This window comes from Hippoglossus hippoglossus, chromosome 8 (genome assembly GCF_009819705.1).
Source record: "Hippoglossus hippoglossus isolate fHipHip1 chromosome 8, fHipHip1.pri, whole genome shotgun sequence".
Classification (NCBI taxonomy): domain Eukaryota; kingdom Metazoa; phylum Chordata; class Actinopteri; order Pleuronectiformes; family Pleuronectidae; genus Hippoglossus; species Hippoglossus hippoglossus.
The window spans coordinates 19618364-19643838 of record NC_047158.1 but is presented as its reverse complement, the minus strand read 5'-3'; the positions used below and the strand labels follow the sequence as shown (position 1 = coordinate 19643838).

The 25475-nt window shown below is 44.5% G+C and overlaps 1 protein-coding gene across 3 annotated transcripts; it reads left to right on the top strand.

Moving 5' to 3' along the window:
- Positions 1-4960: 4960 nt before the first annotated feature.
- slc29a4 (solute carrier family 29 member 4) lies at positions 4961-18281 on the top strand. Of its 3 annotated transcripts, XR_004614684.1 has the most exons (13): positions 4961-5178; positions 7193-7605; positions 9721-9852; positions 9962-10075; positions 10794-10922; positions 11698-11772; positions 11856-12124; positions 14380-14500; positions 14754-14941; positions 15728-15968; positions 16281-16437; positions 16476-16526; positions 16557-18281. XR_004614684.1 is itself a non-coding variant. In XM_034593106.1 (11 exons), the coding sequence occupies exons 2-11, from the start codon at positions 7353-7355 to the stop codon at positions 16424-16426; spliced, it is 1659 nt and encodes a 552-aa protein (XP_034448997.1). In that variant the 5' UTR covers positions 4961-5178; positions 7193-7352; the 3' UTR covers positions 16427-16526. The 3 variants fall into 3 exon arrangements, 2 of the variants coding, with proteins under 2 accessions (XP_034448997.1, XP_034448996.1); XM_034593106.1 differs by lacking the exon at positions 16557-18281 and having other exon boundaries at positions 11856-12115; positions 16281-16526; XM_034593105.1 differs by lacking the exon at positions 16557-18281 and having other exon boundaries at positions 16281-16526.
- The last annotated feature ends 7194 nt before the right edge of the window (positions 18282-25475 follow it).

The following is a 25475-nucleotide window of genomic DNA, read 5'->3' as shown; positions in this document are numbered from 1 at the left end:
AAAACACCTGAAATATCAATGAAAACCAAATATTCTCATAATTTCTATTACAGATATGAATGTACATATTGATGGTGGATCCCTAAGTGAAATAACCAAGTTGTATAGTTTATTGTTTATCTGTTACCTGAGCAGGACAGAATGAACTGGGGGGGGCAGTGGTGAAGTCAACCTGGTCTGAAGCCTCAGCAGCAGATCAGACACAGATTGGTCCTTTTGCTTTGCTGTGGAAATGCTGCAGCTGAGAACAGAGACAAATGAGATTACAGTACACACACACACACACACACACACACAGCGAGGACAGGAATGGGAACACACACAAAGCAGAGCTGTGTAATTGAAATGGTAAAGGGCGCTGGTTGTTACATAGCAACCTTTAATAAACATCAGCTGGAAGATGGAGGCTCTGATAATGAGACGCAGAGCGAGAGCAGCGACTGAACTCTGCTTCTCTGAGCTGTGGTTACATGACATCTGCTGAGATTTGTTCTGGATATGAATGTGTGTGTGTGTGTGTGTGTGTGTGTGTGTGTGTGTGTGTGTGTGTGTGTGTGTGTGTGTGTGTGTGTGTCTATTTGTGTACATGTGTATGCCTTCTCTCTTAGTGAGTTAGAGCTTTTGGAGCTTTGTTAAACAAGCTGCGAATCCATGGAAGCACACACACACACACACACACACACACACACACACACACACACACACACACACACACACACACACACACACACTTTGTTGTCATGTAACTCCTCCCCAGCACAGATCACAGACAAACATAACAGTAGTGTGGATTTAAAGCGAGAGCTCGAGGCGCTTTCCAGTTTTCACAGCTTCATAAATTGGGATTGTTGTGTTTGTGTGTATGTGTGTTTCTGTGTGTGTGTGTGTGTGTGTAGGTGCAGTTTCTCCCACGAGAGAACAATGTGGAGATAATCTGTTCATGTGAGAGCGGCGAGTGTGTGTTGCAAGAGTTTGGAACAAGGCAACTGCTTGTGTGTGTGTGTGTGTGTGTGTGTGTGTGTGTGTGTGTGGGTGTGTGTTTTCCTGTGCTTGCTTTTGTGTTTGATTTTATAAAAGGAGATTTCTCAAGAAAGTCAAAATACACATCAAATACATTTTTCATAACATGGTTTATATAATTTGAAGTCGTTCTTATCACATAGATGTTTGATCAAATGTTTAATTTTCCAGTAAAGTTTGGTTTTAATAATTAATGGTGAAATGTCGTGATTGACAGCTGAGACTGGCTCGTGATTGGTCGAGCACGTGTATCGACAGGATCTCTCGGAGATGGTATCGTTCGTATCCGGCATATTTTAACTTAATTTCCCGGATCGTGGACGGAGGAGAAAACACGTCGTCCATCTTTATTTGCAGTCTACGTTGGACAGATATGACAGTGGTAACAATCTTCTTATCCCACTCTTGGTGAGAAAATGAATGAATATGTTTCCTGCTCATAGTTGATCAAAACTATTAAAATAAAGCCTCACTAAAAAGCATCACAACCACCTGCTGATCGGCTGTTTTCGGTCACAACGCGACAAACGCTGATTCATCAGGCTCCTGAGCCTCGGTTACCAGTGTAGAATGTGACATGGACAATCAATTAAATCCTTAAATCCTTATTTGACCTCGGAATCAATAATGTATCTACTTTTATAATGTGTTGCTGACCCTGTTGTCTTTGCTCACAGACGTTGTTCAGTTAAATTCTGTATTTCACGATAAAACAACTGTTGACATGTGTAGGAGACGAGCTGGTGTTATTCGAGCAATCGGTTAAAATTCTCCAACTAACAACAAAATGCTTAAGTATGGATGTAGCCTCAGTTAAACACCAGTGAACAGAGCTGCTCTCTCTCTCTCTCTCTCTCTCTCTCTCTCTCTCTCTCTGTGTCACGTCTCTGCAGAGTCAATACTCGCTCGCCCTCTTTCCTCCTCCATGTACCTGTTCCTTCCTCCTCTACTCGTCTCTACACTTTCATTTCCCCACAAACCCACTCGTCGGCGTCGCATGCCAATCGGCTGCACACTCTGCTCTCGTGTGAACTCTCTTTCTCGTCTTCTTCCTCCCCACTGGTGTCTCTCTCTCTCTCTTTCTCCCTCTCTTCCTCTCAGTCTCTCCATCTCTGAGGAACTCGTTTCTCTCCGCTGCAGCTGTACTCTCCCCTCACTCACTGTCTTCTCTGTGCATCTTCATCTCTGCCTGCATGTGTGAACTCTTTCTCCTTCTTCTTCATGCACCCTCCTCTCTCTGTCTCTCTCTCTCTCTCTCTCTCTCCATCTGTCTCCCTCCCTCGACACCTCTGCCTCTGCATTTACACCTGCCTCTTCCCTTTCATCCCTCCTCTTCTTCACCTTCCTCCTCCTGATGCCTGTTTCTTATGCTCCTTTCCGTCTTCCTCTAACTGTGTCATAGGATTAAGGCCCTGTCTTTCTCTCTCTCTCTTTTTTTAAATTCTTTTCATTGTTGGTGGCTTTGCTCTCATTTCCTTCCCATCATTTCTTTAATTTGCTAATTCCCCTGCATTTCTCCTCATATATTTCTCTCTCTCCGTCTTTCTTTATCTGTTCCTCCAGAGGTGAGCGGAGGTGGTGAAGGAGGCGGCGTAGTACTATCAGTATGCAGAGTCATGGCGCTGTGGCTCTGCCGTCATTGATTGGACCGGCAGCTAAATATAGACACAGTTGAGGCTCAGCATCTTTACCAGGCTGAATGAAGGGATGATGGATGAGTGGATGGAGGGATACACACACACACACACACACACACACACGGACAGAGAGGGATGGACAGACGTACACACACTTCAGTCGGTACAGTCCTGCAGGGTGTTGGTAGGACAGGGAAATAATTCCATCTGAGTGAAGGCGGCGTAACGTGGTCTGACCTTTTTACACATTCATAACAGAGAGCTGCTGAGAAGTAATATCACACACACACACACACACACACACACACACACACACACACACACACACACACACACACACACACACACACACACACACACACACACACACACACACATTGACAAAAGCTCATTCTTCTCTGGACAGACTTGCTAGGGGCTAAAACAACATGAAAAACCATTACTATTCAACACGCAGCATAAATCCAGAGCTGCGAGTCGTTCCACAGGCTGAGCAGAGAGAGCGACACAGACAGAAAGATAATAGAGAGAGAGAGAGAGAGAGAGAGAGAGAGAGAGAGAGAGAGAGAGGCAGGCACGCAGCCAAACGGAGAGGAAGACAGGCAGGAAGACGGAGAGATGACAGCTCAGACAGACAGGTAGAGGGAGAGTCAGACAGACACGCAGCCGAGGAGACAAACAGGCGGACAGTGAGAAAAACAACGGCCTCCTCGTCCTCCCCCAGGATTTCACACAGATTAGACTCATCTGGAGAACGTTTTTCTGGAACTGCATCAAAACCCTGCTGTGCTATAAGAGATACGATTGTACGACTCATAAAGAAGAGTTTGTTCTGATAAATCACAGATTAGAGTTGTTTGACTGTCGGAGCTCAAAGAAAAGCTCCCGTTTCAGAGAGAGTGTCTCTCCGGCTCTCAGGGCTGGAGTTTGGGATGTTGTTGTCGCTGTTATTGTAAATAAAGTGATTTACTTTCTTTGATAGCAAAAGGAAAATACTTCAGTTTAGTCAGTTTGGTGTTTGTGTTAATATTCAGTGAGCCTGTTGATATCTGGGGCATTTTTGGCCTGATTTTGCTTTGTAGACTGTTACAATTTCAGTTTTTCACATCTTGAAGGAATGATTTACAATTTCAATGATGGAAATTATCTTCATATACTATCGATATTGTAACAATGAGGCCAGAGGTGTTAGCTTAGCTTAGCAATAACCTGACTGGAAACATGGGGAAGCAGCCGTTCTGACTCTGATGAGATGAACCTTTAGCACGAAGCACCACATCACTTGAACCAGTCGATCTTTGATGCCGTCTGTGATGTTGAGTCAAACGTGTGGAGGGACTGAATGTTGTATCAAGGTGGGATTCAAACCCACAACCTGCAGTGCAGCTGCACATCCTGAAAATCTGCTGAGCCGCCCTGACGGTGGACACCGAAAAGGACGACTACATCATTCTGGCTCCGCTCCTCCATGACGCAGTGGGGGGTTTGCAATATGACAAAGAGACCCTGCCAATAATAGAGAATTAGCATAAGCTATTGAAGTGAACTGATAAAATGTCAATCACACAGAGGCTCCGGTGCCAGCACTGAACGAGTGTGTGTGTGTGTGTGTGTGTCTGTGTGTGTGTGTGTGTGTGTGTGTGTGTGTGTGTGTGTGTGTGTGTGTGTGTGTGTGTGTGTGTGTGTGTGTGTGTGTGTGTGTGTGTGTGTGTGTGTGTGTGTCGCAGAAAGAAGCGATACAGATCTTTTCCCCCACTATATTGTTATTTATTTTTCATATTTGGCAGCACTTGCACTTCTCATATCATCCTGAAGCCGATGAAGATAAATGAAACTGAATAAATCTTAATAAATTCATTGACAAAAACACATTTAATATAAATGTAGTTGAATATATCTCTACATATATTTATCTTCCTTTATGAGATTAACTGTGACATCAGTGACTTGCTGCTGTTTGGCATTTTGTAAGTTAACCTTCTGTGAAACGATTTCCACTGATCTCTCTTCAATCTGCTTGTATTTGTTCTTTTACCTCCCGAAAAACGATAAATGTTTAATCCCAGTTTCATAGTCGACTACTTTCCTGGGATGAGCACAAAAAGAAACCACTCTTAAATAAAATAAGAAGTTTATACGCATGTGTTTGGAAGCTTTTATCCTCCATATAGAGCAGGGGTTGTTTTTTTTATAAGGACTGATTGCAGAAGATGAACAGCTAGAGGCAACAGTGCCCTCTCCTCCTCCTCCTCCTCCCCCTTCCTCCCCCCTCCTCCCCTATCCTCTCCCTGCTCAGACACACACACACACACTCACACTCACACATCCTCCATCCCTCTCCTCCGCTCTGCTGGATGCTGGTGCGTTCCAGGAGCGCATGAAGGACGCACGGAGCCGGGGCTTCCCTTCTCTCAGTCGGATGGATACTGGCTGAGGAGGGAGCGGGTCCGGCCGGCAGCAGAGTCCAGCTCGACGGTCCCTCTGCTTCTGAACCCCCCCGGGCAGGAGAAGACACATCCAGGTAAACGGGGCCATTAATAACCTGTTGTTTGGTGTTTTTTCTCGGGGGTGAAAAACACAAAGATGATGCTCGGCTCTGAAAGCGACAGGAACCTGAAGCTGCCTGAGCATCAGCAGGAGGATCTAAAAGAGGAGTTAAGCAGAAGGAGGTGAACCTCTCCTCATGCGTCACTCTGCTTCCGTCGTGTTTGAGTTCAATCTTTAATTTCCACATGAATAACGAGCCAGACACGAGAGCTTCTACCTGAGGTGGAGTTTAGAGTCCAGACAGGTTCTCGTGCGTAAAAAGCGCACAGTCACGTTCCTCTGTGGGTTTTTCTCACTCCGTGTTTCTGCTCGTTTCGTCCTCAGTAAACAAAAGAGACTGCAGCGGGATAACAAATCAATTACAGACCCTGACTGGAGCATTTTAATGTGGAGGAGGAGAAGGGCCGAGAGCGCCGCCTGCAGTCTGCAAACGGCAAAACGTGCCACTGAATTGGAATCATTATTAGATTTAAAACAACCTCAATGCAACCGGTGCTTTACTTTACTTTAATTTACTAATTTACCCATAATTCGTTTTATATCATTTATCTCCGCTTGATGCATCGTGAGCCAGATGCAACAAACTGTGCAATTCGTTTTGAATGTCAATAAAAGTATTTTTAGTATAAACGTACATGTAAAAGTGGAAGTATATAGATGTACTTAATCTATTTAAAATGTAATTAGAATTCCTGTGTTACAGCTGCAAGGTATCAGGCACAACATACTATATAAGATGCAAGAACATGAGAACAAAACTATGCAACATATAATGAATACAAATAGAATCTATCTATCTATCTATCTATCTATCTATCTATCTATCTATCTATCTATCTATCTATCATAGTGCAATGTACATAATGTGTATATATATATAGAACATCATATTACGAAGGTAACACAATGTCCTGTTTGTCTCTTGCTCATCATTTATCTACACAGCTGCAGCTTCTCTTCATCGGTTATAAATATCTTGATCTAAGACGCCATATTTTTTGCGCATTTGAAATAATAATAATAAAAAAACATCCTATAGCTGCTTCCCTGCTCCTCTGCATCCACACGGAGGCCAGGCAGGATGAGCCCACGTTACACAGATGAAAACCTTCTTACATCATCTCGGTGAGCAGACAGCTGGCTTTTTAAAATAGACGAGGAATAACAAAGCAGCCGGAGGCCGGAGCAGAAGTCTAACAGCTCGGGGCGTCAGAGGTGACAGAGGAGAGACGGCGGCAGCAGCAGCCCCTTCACCACAGGCCTGATTGTGTGGCTCCCTCTGACAGCGCTTTGTACGTCATCAAGTGTTTGTGTGAGCACACAGGTGAACACAATACATGAGTCTTTGTGGAGGTTTTTCTTGTGTGTTTGCACAGCAGATGGAACAGTGTCGATGTCCGTGGATATTGATCGAGCTTGTAACAATATCATTTCTCTCAACGGCTCCCTGTTGACTGAAGTTAATGAAAACAGTGGAGGAGAGACCTGAAGAAAATGTAACCAGCCTCGGTGGATGTTTTGTACTGACTCTAGTTTTGATAAGTGATGAATTCATCTCTTAATGGACACAGAGCGAATCTGTTCATTTGTCTTTTAATCAGTTCTTTAGTCTAAATGTCAGAAAACAGTGATTTTTGACGTCTTATCTTCATGATGCTTGTTTCTGTCCAAATTATTCAGGTTGATAAAATCCTCATTTCTGAGGAGCTGGAACAAAGTTTGGATATTTCACCTCATAACTGAACAACGAACAGATCATTAAAACTCTGTTATCACTTCATCTCTTCTGCCTCTTGCAGTGAGATAAAATGCAGTGGCTGTTATTTGAATGCAGAGCTGCCTGTTCACCGACCTTGTCTGTTTCTCTCATTTAAGATGCTTCTCACACGGTCACACACAAACACAGCAAATCTATGTTCCCACCTCTGCATCTTCTTCTTCATTTTAATTCTGCTCCTGATCCTGTTTCCTGTTGTTTCCTGCTGCAGATCCTCCATCATCTGACGGCCTCCCACCTCCCCTCCAGTCTCTGGGATTGTGTTTAATATGCACACTCTCAACAGTGTGTAGCCTGCAGAGCCAGTGTGTGTGTGTGGGTGTGTGTGCGGGGAGGGTGTTTATATATGTGTGCATACTTGACGTGAAGAGATGGGTTCTGTGGGAGCAGAACGCCGAAGGCCCACGCCGGGCCAGACGCCCGAAGAGAGGGATGTGTGGCGGGATGGAGGGGGATGTGGATGGAGGGATGTGGGGAGGGAGGGCTGGAGGGAGGGGAGGGAGGGGAGGGAGGGGAGGGAGAGCGGCGTGGTGCAGAGCTACAGCTTCGACTCGTACCAGCTGGAGGAGGAGGAGATCAGCAAAGACGCCCCCGAGCGAGGAGTCCTGGCTCTGTCCGAACCTGGTGAGGGAGTTTCACTTCTGACTCACTGTGTGTGTGTGTGTGTGTGTGTGTGTGTGTGTGTGTGTGTGTGTGTGTGTGTGTGTGTGTCTGTGTGTGTCCTGGCTTCACACAGAGAAGGGCCCTGGAAGGAAGCAAAGAGATAAATGCATCGACACCAACAATTTATCAAAGTGAAAAAAGACGACCACATTATTATTCTGCTCCGAAAAACAGCAGGAAAACCGTGTGATTAGATCCACACAGAAAATAAATAGACAGGAAACACCTTTGTCTTTTAATACATCAAGAGAAGCACAACCAGCAGCAGTATAATGTTCTCCTCTGCGTGTTTATACTCAGGAGGTGGAAAGAAAACAATGAACATGTGAAGGCTACAAAATCACACTCAGAATCTCCTCCATAATTCACTGTAAATTGATTGGAGCGATATCTCTGTGGTACAGTTTGTATTATCCCATCGGAGACTTGTTTGGTCTCGTGTGTGATTCCCAGTGTTCCCAGTTGTCATCGCCAAGTCCGGCCAGTTCCTGCGCTCGTCAGTCTCAGCTGTCAATCATGATGTTTCACTTTATTTTTTAAAAGATCAAATAACCAGTTAAAACCGTGTGATAAGAATTAGGTTCCCTAAAACCATCTTTGAGATAAATGTATTTTGACGTGTACTTTGACTCTTTGATTTGGTCCATGTCCGATCCACTAACATGGAGGAGATGGTTTGGGTTCACTTCAAAGGGGGACGTCGTGTCGTCCATCTTTTTGTACGTTTCATGGTCTTTACCCTAAAAGTGACGAGCTGCCGGCACGATGGCAGTTATTGTAATGAGTGAGGCTGAATTGAATATGCAAGTGTTGGATTTTGAATGTGTTTGTACACATGACGGTGACGTGAGTGAAAACAGCAACAGGAGAGAGAGGAAATAAAGGAAGTGTATATAAAACACAGCAGGTCTGTTCACAGACAATTGCTCTGTTGCCTGGTTACACAGGTTGAACAAAGGGCACTTTAATCAAATCAGAAGAGACCAGGGACACACAGCGAGAGGCCGAGATTCTCAGAACCCCCCCCCCCCCCCCCCCCCCCTGCATCCCTTTATCCTCTGCTTCTGTCTCTCTTTCTCCTGCAGCCGTCAGTCTCCATCCACCTCCGTCTGCTGACGACAAAACAGAACGAGTATACAAGAGCAATCTGCCTTCTGCAGAAAGACAAACTCAGAATCTTGGAGGAAAGTGGAGACACGTCCTCCATCTTTATTTACATTTATCTTGAATTTGAATTGGTCATTACAGGGGGATGTATTAGTTCTGGGATATTTATCCTTTGGATGTGTGATGGGGTCAAACATGTTGAAAGAAAAACCCAGGAGAGTCTTGTTTTTTTTAAGGAGAGAAACATAAAACTCATCTCCCCCAAGCAAACAAACAGAAAAATGATCCCTAAACAGGAACCTTACAAAGGGAGAATCCATCCTCTCGCCCTGAAGCATCAGTCACACATGGTGAGCAGCGAAAGTCAAGGTTTGACTTTCTGCAGCCGCTCATCTTTTCTTCTTCTGTCTCTGCTGCTGTGAATCTGACCTGCTTGCAAATGAAAATCGTGTGGATGCTTCTAGGAGCTAAATGCAGGTTATTACCCATCAACAGATGAGTGGGAAAATAAAAATCTTTTAGAATTAATTAAATGCATCGTTAAGATGTTTTCCCCTTCAGTGTGCTGTCAAATCAAAATGCTCAGAAATCCTTTGGAGCCATTTAAAGTGGGCTGGGAGGATTAGAGGAGGATTATAAACAGTTACATAAAGATCCTGCACATCACAGTTTCACCGCGAAACCGAATCAGCTGCAAAACGTAATAAGTTAAGGTTTTAACTGACACGCGTTGAGCAGCTAGTCCGACGATTCATCAACAATTCCTCTGATCAATCTTTCATCAGCACAACAGGAGCGAGGTCTCCAGCATCAGCAGCTGAGCCACGGCCACGTTCTTCCTCATCAGCTGTGATGAAGATGCAGAGCGACGGACTCAGACCTCATTCAGATGTTTTAAACTCATTTCTCTCCCCACTGATGTCGCCCGTATTAATTCCCCGACCCTTGACTCCATCGTTTCCCGTGCAGACTGTGAGGAGCCGATCCCTGACGACCGTTACCATGGCATCTACTTTGCAATGCTATTGGCCGGAGTGGGTTTCCTGCTTCCCTACAACAGCTTCATTACGGATGTGGACTACCTGCACCAGAAGTTTAAAGGTGTAAAAATGCACGAGCACAGATAAGCCCCCACATGCACACACCTGCAGAGTGCACGTTCGTGTTTAGCTCCCAGGGGTCACGGCTCTCATGTGTGTGTTTGTTGCAGGCACGTCCATCGTGTTCGACATGAGTCTGACATACATCATCGTGGCTCTGATGGCCGTGATCCTCAACAACGTGCTGGTGGAGAGACTCAGCTTGCACACCAGAATAACTGTGGGTGAGTGACACACACACACACACACACACACACACACACACACACACACACACACACACACACACACACACACACACACACACACACACACACACACACACACACACACACACACACACACACACAAATCTCTAATTGTGCAATATTTCTCATTATAAGAACTAAGCCTGTGTCTCACTTGTGAGTGGCGCTCTGGGAAAAGAAAACCCTTCGTATACAAGTGCACATCGGAGCATATTTTACATCAGGTATATAAAACATTAAGACTGATCCTGGACGGATTCAATCAAATATGTGATTTCTAATCTGCAGTAAAACACTAATATTGGTGACCAACAGAACTATTACTTCTTTTTTCAGCCTAGTCGTGTGATTTTTGAGGAAGGTTCTTTAAAAATGTATGTCCCCCGAGGAGAAGCAGCATATCTCTGCACATGTTCCGTGTTTGTAAGAGAGCGATTCCACCGCTGAACCTCCTGCAGCTTAAAATAACTCCGCCTGCATCCGTGAGTCTTTTGAAGTGTGTTGTCTACGCAGGAGCTCGTCTCTGGAGAGGGTCGGACCTCAGTTGAAAGTGATGCTTGTCTACTGCGCTGGCCCTGTCAATATGTGTTCTGTGCAGTCACAACATGACCCAGTTCAGTGATGTCTCCTCCCTGTCTCACTGTCTGTCCGTCTGTCTCACTGTCCGTCTGTCTCACTGTCCGTCTGTCTGCAGGTTACATCTTTGCTCTGGGGCCTCTGATCTTCGTCAGCGTCTTTGACGTCTGGCTGGCGAAGTTCACCACCAGACAGGCTTACATCGTCAACCTGGTGTCGGTGGGGGTGGTGGCCTTCGGATGTACAGGTACTACCGAAGCTTTCCTATCTGTCGTGTGAATGTTTCCATCGGTGCCACAACACAAAATAAACCTTTTGCACAAACCTTCACCCACAGACTCAAACAACTGCTTGAGTCACATTGGATTTGTTTTCACTCACCACTGTCGTCACCTCTTTATGGTGGAAAATCAGATGATCTGGAGCAGGTGATTGTAAAATAACCCAAAAATCTCAGATATGTCGCTGCAGTTGATCCGATTTAGCACCAGTTTGATATCAAATCAATGTAAATTGAGTTTGGGGTGAAGGATTTCACCTAATCCCCTTAATTCTACTGAGCGTTTTGGTCTATTTTCACTCATTCTTTTGGTTTTGCAGTTTTGCTGTAAGCTCAGCACCAAACGGCAAATCAACAACAAAGTTAGCAACTTGTTGGTGAACTTGTTATTTAACCTTTAGCAGCAACAGAGCCAGACATTTCCCTCAGAATATTTTGAATGGTGAATCAGGATCTGTACTATTTCCCCATAGATCCTATGAATATTGATGCTCTATGTATAATACAGGAGTAGATATAAATACAAGATGTGTAAAGATTTATTTGTCAGTTGCTGCTAATGACTTTCATTCACTGAGCCAGTTTCCTTCTTGTTACTGTGAGTGTGAACACAGAGTGTCAGAGAGTCAGAGCCGCTTCTCTCGAGTGTTTTCTGGAGGTCCAGGAAGTCGTGACTCTAAATAAAGTGTTGTTGAATATCAAGCCACTGTTCACACTGTTTTCCACTTCCTCCCCCCCCCAGTGCAGCAGTCCAGTTTCTATGGTTACATGGGGATGCTGCCCAAGAGGTACACACAGGGAGTGATGACTGGAGAGAGTAAGTTCACACAGACACAGACGAAGACATCTGGTGTATTTGTCCTCTGTTCTCACCTGTCTCTCTGTCTCCTGGACGTCCAGGCACAGCCGGAGTGATCATCTCCCTGTCGCGCATCTTCACCAAGCTGCTGATCAAAGACGAGAGGAGGAACACGCTCATCTTCTTCCTCGTCTCCATCAGCATGGAGATGCTCTGCTTCCTGCTGCACCTGCTGGTCCGGCGCTCACGATTTGTCCGCTACTACACCAACCACGCCCAGGGCAAAGGCCCGGGCAAAGGTCACGACCCCCGAGACAACGGGACCGGATACAGGGTCCATCATGACGTCACTGCAGAGGAAGTAAGATTTGTAAGTCTATGGACACTATCGGGACTATACTGTGCTTTTTCTAAATGTGACTTTAGAAGTCTTTTCAAATTATGTTGAGTATGTGATTGTATATAAAGATGGACAACATGAGGTGAAGCCAAAGTGTCTCAATTGCCACCTGGTGGCTTGCTGCAGCATATGTCATAAACCCTGCCTCCTCCATGTTAGTGGATGGGACATGGCCCAAATGAAAAAGTCAAAGTACATTTTTCTCAAAGATGGTTTCTGTATTTTTAGGTAGTTCTTATCACACTGATCTATGTCCAAGTGTAAGTTTTTCTGGTAAATTTGGTTTTAATTAGTAATTTGATGCTATAAAAACGGGGTGAAACCTGATGATTGAACCCTGAGACTGACTCCGCTTCTCCATGGCTCCATTCCCTGGTCTCCACAGTGCAGACTGGGGGATGTGTCATCCATCTTTATTTACAACCTATCATCAATCTTTCATTAAAGTTCCTTGTCCATGTTTCATGTTCTGAACACGATATAAATGTTGCAACGACAAACAACAGAAAACAGGCAACATCAGCGCTCAAAACTGTTGTGTCATGCAACGAAATTGTTGATTTCAACGTGACGTGTGTGTGTGTGTGTGTGTGTGTTGAAAAATGCAGAATCATCTTGGTTTTGCTTTTTTACATTGAGAAGAGGACGAGGCTGTGGGGGGGGGGGTGGAGACAGTTTGAGAGAGAAGAGGAGAGGTGGAGGTCTCCTGCGAATAGAGAGAGAACGTGGGCAGATTGCCCAGAAGAGAAAGTGGGGGGGGGTGGATCACGACATAAATAACAAAACTGAAAGAAAGTAAGAAAGAGGAGAAGAGGTGAGGACGAAGAGGAGGACACAGAAAGAAGTGACACGAGAGGAGGACACACCCCTTTGTAGTCACGCTTTCAGACATGGAGCTAATATTTCGCATAGCACCATCTGTGTGAGTGTGTGTGTGTGAGAGTGTGTGTTTGAATGTGTGTGTGTGTGTGTGTGTGTGTGTGTGTGTGTGTGTGTTCAGAGCCCTCAAAGGAAAACAGGGCACCTCAGGCTGTCGTCTTCTCATATGTGCATGTTGCAGTTTGTATTACAAACGTAAGTGCATGAGGGAGGTCCCCCTTGTGTGTTACAGTAGTGTGTGGGTGCGTGTGTGTATGTGTGTGTGTGAGTGTGTGTGTGTGATGTGTTCTTCATCTGGGGGCTGATTCAGGCAGCTCTTTGTTCTGGTTGCCAGGGGAAACCAAGGCGGCGCTCTATATCATGGGATAATCAAGAAGAGTGGTGCCTTCTGGCCCTCGAGTCCCTCCAATCAGCTAATGGATCTCTCTTACTGTGCGTGTGTGTGTGTGTGTGTGTGTGTGTGTGTGTGTGTGTGTGTGTGTGTCTGCGTGGGTAAATTCTTGTGCACACCTGAGTGATGTGCATTTGAAGTGTGTTTGGAAATAAGCAGTAGAGGGAGTTGTCTACATGTTTGGATAAAAATAAAATGTGTGCTTGTGGCCTTATCTCCCTCTGTGTGTGTGTGTGTGTGTGTGTGTGTGTGTCTGTGTGTGTGTGTGTGTGTGTGTGTGTGTGTGTGTGTGTGTGTGTGTGCACTCTGCAGTCGCTCTAACATCATTGCATCAACCTGCAGCCAGTCACAGTCGTCCTCTCTAATAGCTGCTGCCATAAAAAGCTGATGTCATGCAGCCGTTAGAAAGGAAGGAAATCAAACCACTGCTGTGTTTTGAGTGTGTGTGTGTGTGTGTGTGTGTGTGTGTGTGTGTGTGTGTGTGTGTGTGTGTGTGTGATGCCTCTAGTGTCGTCTTCATGAACTGTTTGTGTTCTTCAAATATGCTCCAACATCAACTCATCAGGTTTCCCCATGTCATAATAGTTCATATGATATTTTAAATATGTTCATTACTTCTCCTCCTCCTCCTCCTTCTTCGTCTTCAGTTATATTTCTGGTGGCATAGGATCCTGGATTTCAAAATAAAAGATTGGATAGTAAAACATATATATTTAACATCAAAAATGAAATGAAATGATAAGAAACCTGAACCTTGTTTGGAGAGAGTTTGGCGGGAAATGGAGGACGGGGTGTGGAGGAGCAGCCGGACACACAAACCACTCAGCCATCGTTGTAGGATTAACATTTGAACTTGAGGAGTTAACGTCGTGTTGTTGTCCCTCATGTGGAAGCTTAATATAAACTAACTGAAGGAGCTCTGTGCTTGAATGTGTCTCTCTCTGTCTCTCTTCAGGGAAATGGTGGGACGGCTCCGACCTCCACAGAGGAAGGCGTTGAGGAATTTGTGGGAGGAACCTATGTGCGATTTGATGCCCCGAAAGCCAAGATAAGGACGAGCTGGCCTGGAGTCCGCGGTACTGTCGTGTCTCCCCCCCCCACAGTTGCCAATAGTCCCCTTTCTGAACCACAGTTAAATTCACTAGAGATTCATTTCTAGGATAACTCAGAAATTCCAGTCCCCCAAATATGTCTTTTCATCAAGACCCATCAATTATTCACAGAGAAATCAAAGAAAATGTTGAAAAAAGTGGAAAAACTAAATCCTAACCCAGAGGTTGTCGTGAAGAGTTTGATGTTTTCCTGTGTTTGTGCGTCTCCTCCCTTCAGACATGATCGTGCACCGCTACGTGGTGTCCCGTGTGATCTGGGCCTACATGCTGTCGATCGCTGTGACCTACAGCATCACTCTGTGCCTGTTCCCCGGGCTGGAGTCCGAGATACGAAACCCCATGTTAGGGGAGTGGCTGCCCATCCTCATCATGGCCACCTTCAACATGTCCGACTTCGTTGGCAAGGTGACGTGTTCAAGACTGTTTGTATATTGACTCACACCGAGGTCATTTCTATCCATAATCATTTAATACAACTATCGCTGAATTCATTTTCATAAGTAGACGGCTGCTATGAAAGAAGAAACAATGATGGGCGTGGAGTTGTATATGCAAACGAAATGTCTTTTACACTTATGAGCTCTATTTTAAGTTTATGCTAATGAGGTGTCAGTGTTTCTTAAAGTAGGATCGAAGGCCACATGATGGATTTTCAGTCTAGAAGGTGCATTGGTGTTTTGTAGAAATGGGCTCAATCTTCTCCTGCGTACACGGTGTCACATGCTGCACCACATAAAGCAGATACTAATTTTAGGAGATGAAGGTAGAATAGAATAATAGGACACACACACACACAGAGGCAAGTTAAATGTGTCTAGTGCCCCCATGTGGCAAAAAAGGTTATTGAAGTTATTCCCAGTTTAAGCCAAAGTAAACTCAACCCAAACCAGTGTTATTTAGAGGTTCATCACCACAGGTTTAAAATCACTTTGAAGTGAGTTGAGTTATTTTAGCTTTTGAATCCAGTGAGGTTTGTTTTATAAAGTTTATATTTATCATTTATCTGGGAACCACTAAAAGTGATTTATGTCTGGTTATATTCATATATTCTCAAACAGTGTGGGAAAGATCCTTTTTCATTCCACACTTCCCAAGAGTCTGGGATTTAATTTGCACTACAGAGACAAAGACACTTTCACATTGTCTCTGTTGACAGTGACAGCTTCACTTGACGTCTCTCCTGCTCCTCAGATCTTGGCAGCGCTGCCGTACGACTGGTCTGGAGGCCGCCTGCTCTTCTTCTCCTGCCTCAGGGTGGTCTTCATCCCGCTGTTCGTCATGTGTGTGTACCCGGCCAGTGCGCCCATCCTGTCCCACCCGGCCTGGCCCTGTCTCTTCTCCCTCCTCATGGGAGTCACCAACGGATACTTTGGGTCTGTGCCCATGATCCAGGCTGCTGGCAAAGTGCCGCCCGAACAGAGGGAGCTGGCAGGTGAGTGGTTCACCTTGTTCAATCTTAGATGTACTGGAAAAACATCTTAGGAACACGTTTGACTCTTGGCTCTTTTACCCGAGGTCCTAAATTTCAAAACATGGAGTTTATCAGACTCACATCTAAACATTTCAGGTTCACTGTTTGTGATTTAGTGCAAAATAAACACACTATTGAGTTTGAGGCTGATGCTTCAGCTGAGAATGAGGTTAATGACAGTATCTGCTCCCCCCCTGCTTCCCCCGTCATGTTCTTTAAAAGCTATTCCTCTGTTCTCTCTCTGTATCCACATCACTCTGCGTCTCTCTGCAGGAAACACCATGACAGTCTCTTACATGACCGGCCTGATGGTGGGCTCCGCGGTGGCGTACGCAGCTTACAGCTTCACCGCTCCGGGAGCAGGAACACACTTCTCCACGCTCAACGTGCACACGACTGCCAACGCTACAGGCTACTGAATGTCATAGTAACACATTAAGGCTGTAAACACACACATACATGTACACTCACACACACACACACACACACACGCAGCCATTTACTCACATTAACCCTGGAGGGAGAAGCAGCACAGACTGACGGACCACGGACAGACGGATTCTCCTTTCATCCAAATCACGCTTGGATTCGGCTCATTGGCGAAATGAAGGTGGACGAAAGGGACAAAGAGCGAAATGTAGCGTCGCAGGAAATGATGTTAACCAGTGAAATGTAGCAGATTAGTGAACTCGCTCACTCTCCAGCCCGGTGATCCAGTGACCTTCACATGTCCCCCCCCCGGAGGTGAAGAACACGAGCTGTGCACATGTCAGCCCCTCGAATGTCTCACAGCGTAATTATCATCTGCATGCGTCCGGTCAAGTGGCGTCTCCCAGCGAGGGGACGAGCGTCTCACAGGTTTCACGGGGACCTTGTGTCTTAGGTCACATGTGTTTGCATTTTCATGAACTGAAGTCGTCAGATGAAAGTAAGACGGATGTTTTCTGACACTGTTTTCTATCCGTGGTGATTTGATTTGACTAATGGGATAAAAATCCTCGTACTTTACCATCTAAAACCAAACTTACTGCCCTGAGGTGGTTCGGCTCCACCAGCCAGACGGTTTCAGTCTCATATGAAATCACTGTGACCTTTGACCCCTGAAATCGAATCAGTTCATCTTTGAGTCCAAGTTGTAATCGGTTTAAATTCGAAGTCGTTCTCTAAAGGCAGAGACTTGATTTTATGTTCCAGAGGCCAAACAACAGGTTCTGTGAGCCCACTTCACCCTCGACCTTTGAAATCTGATCCCCAAGATAATAATAATGTTCACGAGGCAAAAATAGGTTTTTATGATGTCACAGTTACCTTGACCTTTGACCTTCGGCATTCCAGTCAGGTCATCTCAGAGTACAACTGAATGCGTGTCAAGGATGAAATGAAATTCCCTAAAGGTTAATCCTGATGTTTCACATTCACAAGAACATGAGGTCACTGTGACCCTTGACCCCCCCCACCCCCCCAAAGTCAAATCAATTCACCTTTGAGTCCAACTGAACGTTCTGTATATATCGTGTTCACGAGGATGAGAAGGACAGATGGAAAACCTGAGAACGCCCCTGACCACCGGCTGTTTCCGGCACAGAGACATAAACAGTGACATTAAGGTTAATGACAGTTAATCAACACACTCCTCATATGAATGTATGTAAACACTCCTGAGCTCAGGGTGAGTCAACAAAAGTCTTGTTATATTTTACAGGAAGAGAAAAACAATAAGAATTTGATATAAAAGGACGTATTTAGTACCGACACCACTGAGACACAGAATTAGAACATGTACAGTTACAGTTTATCAGACCTGAAGCTGTCGAAACCCTTTTGATTTGTGGAGTTTGAATTGACTCACACTGACGTATCACCAAAAGAAAAGAAATGTGCTTAAATCCTCCATCTGCTTGTTTGTCTGATCTGAAATGAAAAAAGCTTCTGTTGTATTTATTTTCTTTCTCATTCTTTTCAGCCTTATGTTGTATATCTAAAAAAAAAAAAAGAAAAGCTGTTAAAATGAATAACGGTAAAAGAAGAGGAAGCAGATTTCTGCCTCATCCTGAGTCGAGAACAAAACGTTGGTATAAATCTTTGTTTTTGTCTTTGTCCCTCTGAACTGTGTCTGTGTTTAACGTCCACGTGATGATTATTGGGGGGAAAAGACGATTAGTGCCAAAAAGGTTTGCCTGTTTCCTGATCAGTGTTCGTAGCCGAGTAAAGAGTGAATCTCAAGTTGTACATTTACAGAATAAAATGCACTGGAGGCAGCGGAGAGCTTTTATTTCACCCCGTTCGTCTGTTTGTCAGTTTATTTGTTTGTTTTTTAACAGGATTCCTCAAAAAGTACTGAACAGATTGTCACGGAACTTGGTGGAAGGATGTCGTGTGGGTCATCTATGAGTGAGAAGCTTGAGGTATTCGCTCTACTGTCTTTCTAGAAATTATCCAAAAGCACCTATTTCCTTTTTGTCCTCCCGACACAGATGCAGGAACCTCCTCCACTTCTTAGTTCCTCCGTGTTTCCCGTTGGATTCGATGAATCTTTCAGCGACAGGAGACTCGCTCTTTATGCATTATGAAGAAAACAGGCCTGTGTCTGTGGAACGCCACAAAGTGCACTACATTATGAAGGTGACGGCCTGAATGGAGCCGACAGCCTGCGCTGTTTGAAGAATGGCGAGGGTGGCGTCGGGAGCTAACCTCATTCCTAGGCTCCCTGCTGTGCTGAGGGGGCCCCACTGCCCCGGGGCCCCTCCGCTCTCACTGAGCTGCTGGTTTCAAGGTGTTTTTTTAGGTATTTTTGGTCCAGTGTCTCATTAAAGGACACGAAAAGTCTCCTCGCTCCCGTTTCTCCTCCGCCTGTGGAGAATTGAAGTGAACATAGATTTGCATCAACTGAAGTGACGGGTGTGGTTTTCTTTAGATTAGCGTAGTGGTTTGTGATAAAGACCAGTTTGACTTTGAACTGTTGAGTGGAAATAATGACACTTTGATTGTTTCACTTTAAAATCCTATTAATAACATCCTGTAACTGAACTGGGTGGATTTCCTTTTCATTGGTGATGAATAATTGATCATTTCAGGACATGTTTCTGACGTCAGTGACTTATCAAGAGTTTATCAACAAGCTTCAACCCCCCCCCCCAAATAAAAAACAGAAGCCAACTGCACAGTGCAAAGGGCTGAGAGATGCCAAGTAGGTGATGCAGGTCTGGTTGTTTGAAAGATTAGGAAAACCAACTGAAGGGATTCACACGAAACTTGGGGGAAAGAGGTTGAATGGGTATAAAACAAAAAAACATTAAATGTTGGTGCAGTTTTCAGATCAGGGTCTGGATCCAGGAATATTTGAAATCTCTTTCTTTAACATTGTGACACAAGGCAGTGTTTTCTTAACCGTGGCAGAGGCGACTGGAGTCTGGAGGTTATTTCACTGCTGTGGGTGAACGACATTCACTCCACAGCTGCAGTGACTGAGCTGTCTCATGCAAACACACGGGGGCGGGTAGTCAAACTTATTATTCCGCTTTTTATCTCATCCCCAAGGTTGAATATTTGTCAGCTTGCCATGGCCGCCTATTTTTATCAGTGCGATAACGCCCAATGTTTCTCACCATTCACAGCAAAGAGTTTCTACAGTAACTGAGACACTGTGAAATATCAGTGTGGTGCAGAGAGAATGGTGTTGCATATCCAGAAGGTGCTATCACTGTAAATCAGATCATCAGATTATGTGATTATTCTTAGAGCTTCAGCTTTGGCTTCTCTGCCGGTGTCATTATTGCCTGGTGGTTGGGTGTTTGATTAGCTTTTGATGAAAATCATATATATATAATTAAAGGATTGATTATTGCCCCGACTGGCTGCATTAAGTAGTGACAGGGAAATTATCCCATGAGGTGAACCAGGCCTGGATGTGGATTTAACTCTCAATATTTAAATCCAAACATTTCTGCCCTAAAAGAATATTTGTTTTGTTTAATCTTGAAACTTTCAGAGCAGGTGCAAAATTCTCCTTTAATTCTATTGAGCATGAGCTTCATGAATTCACTTTAACATCCCAGAGTCTGTCTGTGCTCGACGTTTTACCATCAGCAGCTAAATAAACAGTTGTTAATATCTTTGTGTGCGTTGTTCCTTTTTCCTGCTGTCACGTATTTAGATGGAAGCAGAAGAGACCTTTTCACTCAGTGTGGTTCAGATCACAGCTTCTCTGTGTCTGTCAAAACAGGAAGCGACCGCATTTAGCCCGTGGGGATATTTTTCCCTCTTCTGTTTAAACAGCTGTGAGCAAAACAGGTCGTCACCACAAAACCTCACAATATGTTTTTGTTATTTCAGAGAAGTGTCTGAGTTTGGGTGACAGGTTTCATCTGGACAAATTTGGTCTTAATTTGTCACCAGAGAGGAGAAACGCTGCTTGGTTGTCCTCAGATAAACATCTTCCCTGCTGAAGTGCCCTTGAGCAAGACTCTGAATTCTCCCTGGAGGGATCGATGGATGAAATGAAGCTGTAGGGCCTTAAAGAAATCTTTGTTTACTGCTTCTCTCCAGCAGGGAGCGCCGCTGTGCAGAGCATGGTCAGTGCAGTGCAAACAGATTCCAGATTCCAGAGGAGAGTTTGTTTCACAGATCAGAGGTTGTGTCTTTTATTAGCATCTCATTCATATCTGTGTCGGAAGAATTCAAGAAAAAATCTTGCAAAGCGAAATTCTCCTATACTTTCTTGACCTTTGACCTTTTCGGTTGCAGAAGACACACAATCCGACTTGTGTTCATAGTGTTCAGAGGGCAAAGTGTTCTGGTTGACTCTTTAAAGTGTGTCTGACTTAGTGTGTGAACATGCATGCTCACATGAGTGTGTGTGTGTGTGTGTGTGTGTGTGTGTGTGTGTGTGTGTGTTGTGTGTGTGTGTGTGTGTGTGTGTGTGTGCTAATTCTGGGTGTAGCTGCAGGGATAGAATGTCTCTGGCGTGAAACAGAGCAACTGATCATTAGTCATTCTGCTCCACATAGGAAGAGAGGAGCAGAAGGAGCAGGAGGAGCAGGAGGAGCAGGAGGAGAGGAAGGATGGAGGAGACAGAATAAGGTAGAAAGAGAGTTGAAGGGTAACGGAGGTCTGGTGCTCTGTTCTCCGCTCAGTGTTTTAAAGTTGTAACCGCCCTGCTCCCTCCCACACGAGGATCATTACACACATCTTGTATCCGACCTGTTTCCTGCTCCTTGTTGGGCCGTTAATCAGCATCACTTTAGGCCATGAAATACAAAATGCAGAGTCAATCTTCTCCGCAATCAGCTTGTTTGTTTGAATGGATAATGGCAGTTTATTGATTTTGAGAAAGCTACAAGTGGAATTGCTGCTGTTTCTGTGGTTTGGATCGAACACAGTTAAAGTAAAGGAGACATTTCTGAAGAAAACATAATCACTTATGGGACATCCATCCGTCCGTCCAATCCCAGCTGATTTAGGGTGAGAGGTGGGGTTCACCAGGACGCCAGTGTTTCACTGGGCCAATCAGCTGCTCACATTCACACCTACGGACAATTTAGAGGACGAAGCAGAGAAATCCCACACAAACACAGGGAGAACATGCAAACTCCCACAGGAATACCCTGGTCAAGATGGGATTTGAACCTTCTTGCTGCGTGGCCACCACTGGCCCACCATGCCACCCTGCAGCTTGCATGGTTTTACACATTTAGAGATGCAGTGTTTTCTCATGTATTTTCTAGTTGCATTGAGAACGTGTGTTGTCTCGTATCCGTTTGTCCCAAATAAGAGTTAATTCTCAATCAGCTCCATATTGTAAATGTGTCACTTCTGTATATAACATCTGTGCACATCTGTCCCTCAGAGAAGAGGGGATTTTTTTCCTCCTGAGGTTTCTCGCTCTTCTTCTGTTTTCACGTTTCATAAATAAAACTTGACTCAACAGAGGAGCAAAGCCAAAAAGAACAAAGTGAGGGAGACAGAGGAAGATAAACACAGGTTATATTTGGAGTTCCAGAGGCGGAGGAGGGTGGAGATGGATGACAAGCAGCAGAGGAGCGACAGAGAGAGGAAACAAAGACAGAGAAAAAGGGGAATGTAACCAAGGTGAAGGAGGGCAGGAGAGAGAGGGAGGAGGATGAAGAAAAATGGCTGAAATATGAAGGGTTGGAGGGATGAGGGGAGAGAGGGAGCGAGCGGTGATGGATGAGAGAAGAGAGAGAGTCAGAGAAGAAGGGATTGGTTAGAAGGAGAGACAGAGGCGCCTTGATAAGTGACACGATGCACAGATACATCTCGTAAGTAGGACGGATAGAGGACAATAAAAACTCTGTGTCTGTGAAACAGGAAATAAAAATGAAAGACGACACTTAACTTCCTGGGCGGTGAGTGACGGCCTTCACCTACAGGGGGCAGCCTTGATCTCCCTCAGGTCATTTCATTCTCTGTCTTGTTAGATTTTATTTTAGATTTTACAACAATACAAATATTAGTAAATAATAATTATATATATTTTTTAATAAATTATTTTAATTTATCTATATAAATTATAATAAATTACACTGACCTCTGCAAAAAAGAGGGAATATGAGGAGTCAACAAATATTCTTTCAGCTCTCTTAACATTTATTAATAACATTAAAATTGATGAATGTGATGAATGAATTTACAATTTAAATCAAAAGGAATTCAAGCAAAACCACATCATGAATTTCCTCTTTAATCCAAAGCTAAGATGTAAGTTAGCATTTAGCTTCTACTCTGCTAAGCTAAGCTACTAGTGGATCCGTTTTATTTTCCATTACTGAATTTACCTGCCGCACATTTATTTGGAATTAATGAATCTTAATTTATCTATCTATGAAGTTTATATATTTTCATAACAGAAAACATCCGTGGAGAAAAGTATATTGTTATAGTGACACCTTTAAATTATACATTTATAAAAACATGTCAAAATAGATATCAGCTTTGACTGAATATGTAATTACTGCATTTTCACAGTTTAATGCACCATAGATTTCTACAAAGCTGTGATCATTAAAGTGCTACTGCTCATACTCTGTAAATAAAGAAAATAACTACCTTAAAACCATCTTAGTGGTTTATTGGACATGTACTGGACGTTTTAGTTTGTTCCACTTACATAGAGGAGGCTGGATTTATTACCTATGCCAGCCACCAGGGGGCAACCGAGACGGTTTTTGGCTTCACTTTTTAGTTTTTACAAATGAAGACAAATCGGATGAATCTCACATCAACTTTGTCATCACCTCTTCTCCTCTCTGGGTTTTTTGGCAGCTGGACAGTCAGAGGAAACAGTGTCCTTCCTCCTCAGAGTAAATGAAGTCCTCGCTCCTTCATTAGGACGAGATGCTGGATTCAGCCGTCAGGTATTCAGTGGGCATCGCCTCGTCTTCACAGTTACAATGAGATTTCATTCACATTGTCACTCCTGCCTGTGAGCCCACAACGGCAGCTGCCTGTGTGTGTGTGTGTGTGTGTGTGTGTGTGTGTGTGTGTGAGAGAGAGAGAGAGAAAGAGAGAGAGAAAGACAAGTAAACATGCCTGAAATACAAAGACTGTGATGTTTCATTCATTATGTTGTCAGCATGAATAATAGATAGCTAATTGATATGCAGTACATCACACATCATGCACACACACATCGATGTGGTATCGCGCTCTGAACTAATATTTGTGAGGCTCAGTTGTCATTTCACATTCAAATTGATCACAAGATGCAAAAGAACAAGAGACAGAGTGTAAAGAGATCAAAAGCCGCGGAAAACAAAGGACGCATGCACACGCACACACACACACACACATGCAATGCGTACATACAGTACATATACTAAAATGTAGAGGGTGCAAGATTATTCCTACGTCTGTAACCAAGAAGTTGTTTCTTATTGTAACTGTTTCTTCGACACTCAAAACATCAGCTCCAAAGATGAACTGCACAGGACCATTGTTTATGGTCCCAGTGGCACCAGAGCAATGTCACAATGTATGATGGGGAAAAAGCCCTGTTCACAAAGGAGGCTTCGGGCGGTAAAGTAAACTGAGAGGGACGGAGCTGAGAAGGAAGGACGGAGACAGACAGAGGGAAGGAGGAGGAGGAAGAGTTTGAGTTGTAAATATAATAAAACTAAAAAAAACTTTCTTTCTTTGTGATAAAACAGACTTGAAGTTGTGAGTTAGTGAGCAGACTCCAGACTGAAATAACAATCCTCTCAAACTGTTCTGCGTTTTAACGCCTCCTCACTTAGAGACTTGTCTCCTGGGAAACTGGAAACTAACACACACAAACGTTTGTACAGCTATCTTAGTGAGGACACGCATCAGCAATATGCATTCCCTAGCCCCTTACCCTAACCCTCCAAACTAAATGCCTAACCCTTAACCTAACCTAAACCAACCCTAAACCTAAAACCAAGTCTTAACCCCCAAACAGTCCATTAAAGGGGGGGTCACAAAGTGAGGACCGGCCAAAATGTCCTCACTCCGTAGGTTGAAGACTCAAACTGGTCCTCACAAAGATAGCTGTACAAGAGCACACACACACACAAGCCTGATTCTAACCCTGCATACTAAAAACGGCCCTTTGATAAAGTGTAGGTTGGTTAAACCTCCTCACTCCGTAGGGTCTCTGCTCAAAAGGCTCCTCATCGAGATAAATGTACACACACACGAAGGTGGGGGGGGATTCAACAGTAAAGAGGGCGCACACACACACATAGATAGGCTACCTATACACAACACACACACACACACACACTTGGATCTTGGCTCCCTCTGCTCAAACTGTAATGAAAGCTCAGCCTATAGAAAACCTGTGTTCGTGTGGTGTCAGCCAATCAGAGCAGTGCATGCTCACACACCCACTGGAGGGTGTGTGAGCTGCTGAGGCAGGATGGAGTGTGTGTGAGTGTGAGTGTGTGTGTGAGTGTGTGTGTGTGTGTCGGAGGAGGAAGCTCCCTGCAGCTTCTGATGTTGTGCTGATTTTGGTCCTTTGGGGGAAACGAGGCGGCCGAAGCTCAGACTGCTGCTCTCACCATGAAACAGGAACACGCTCAGTTCACGTCAGCAAAGATTTAATTACACGTGGACACACAGGAATCTAGAAAACACACACACACTTAGACACACACACACACACACAGACAGACACACACCCTTGGCAGCTCTCAGAGTGCAGAGTCATGAACGGTCAGTGGTGGAAAATGTGTCTCCCGCGGTCAGCTCTGCAGAGGAAGCTGAACTTTCCTCCATTTTATTACAACCAGCAGCTTCATTACTGGGCTGCCAAAATGGAGGCCTGATGGAGTCCACTGTTGATTAAAGGGACAGACCTCGCAAACTGAAACAGGCACAAAAACATTAAAGTTCAGTGAGCCTAGCCTGGCATAAAGACAGGAAACAGGTGGAAACAGCTAGCCTAGCTCTGTCCAAAGCTGATGAAACCCCCCCCCAATTAACATGTTA

Excerpts from the sequence above, each read along its gene's own strand:
- slc29a4 (XM_034593105.1), top strand. The coding sequence starts at position 7,353 with ATGGGTTCTGTGGGAGCAGAACGCCGAAGGCCCACGCCGGGCCAGACG. Across the intron at positions 10,923-11,697 it reads GGTGGCCTTCGGATGTACAG|TGCAGCAGTCCAGTTTCTAT; the intron begins GTACTACCGAAG and ends TCCCCCCCCCAG. Across the intron at positions 14,501-14,753 it reads GAGCTGGCCTGGAGTCCGCG|ACATGATCGTGCACCGCTAC; the intron begins GTACTGTCGTGT and ends TCCTCCCTTCAG.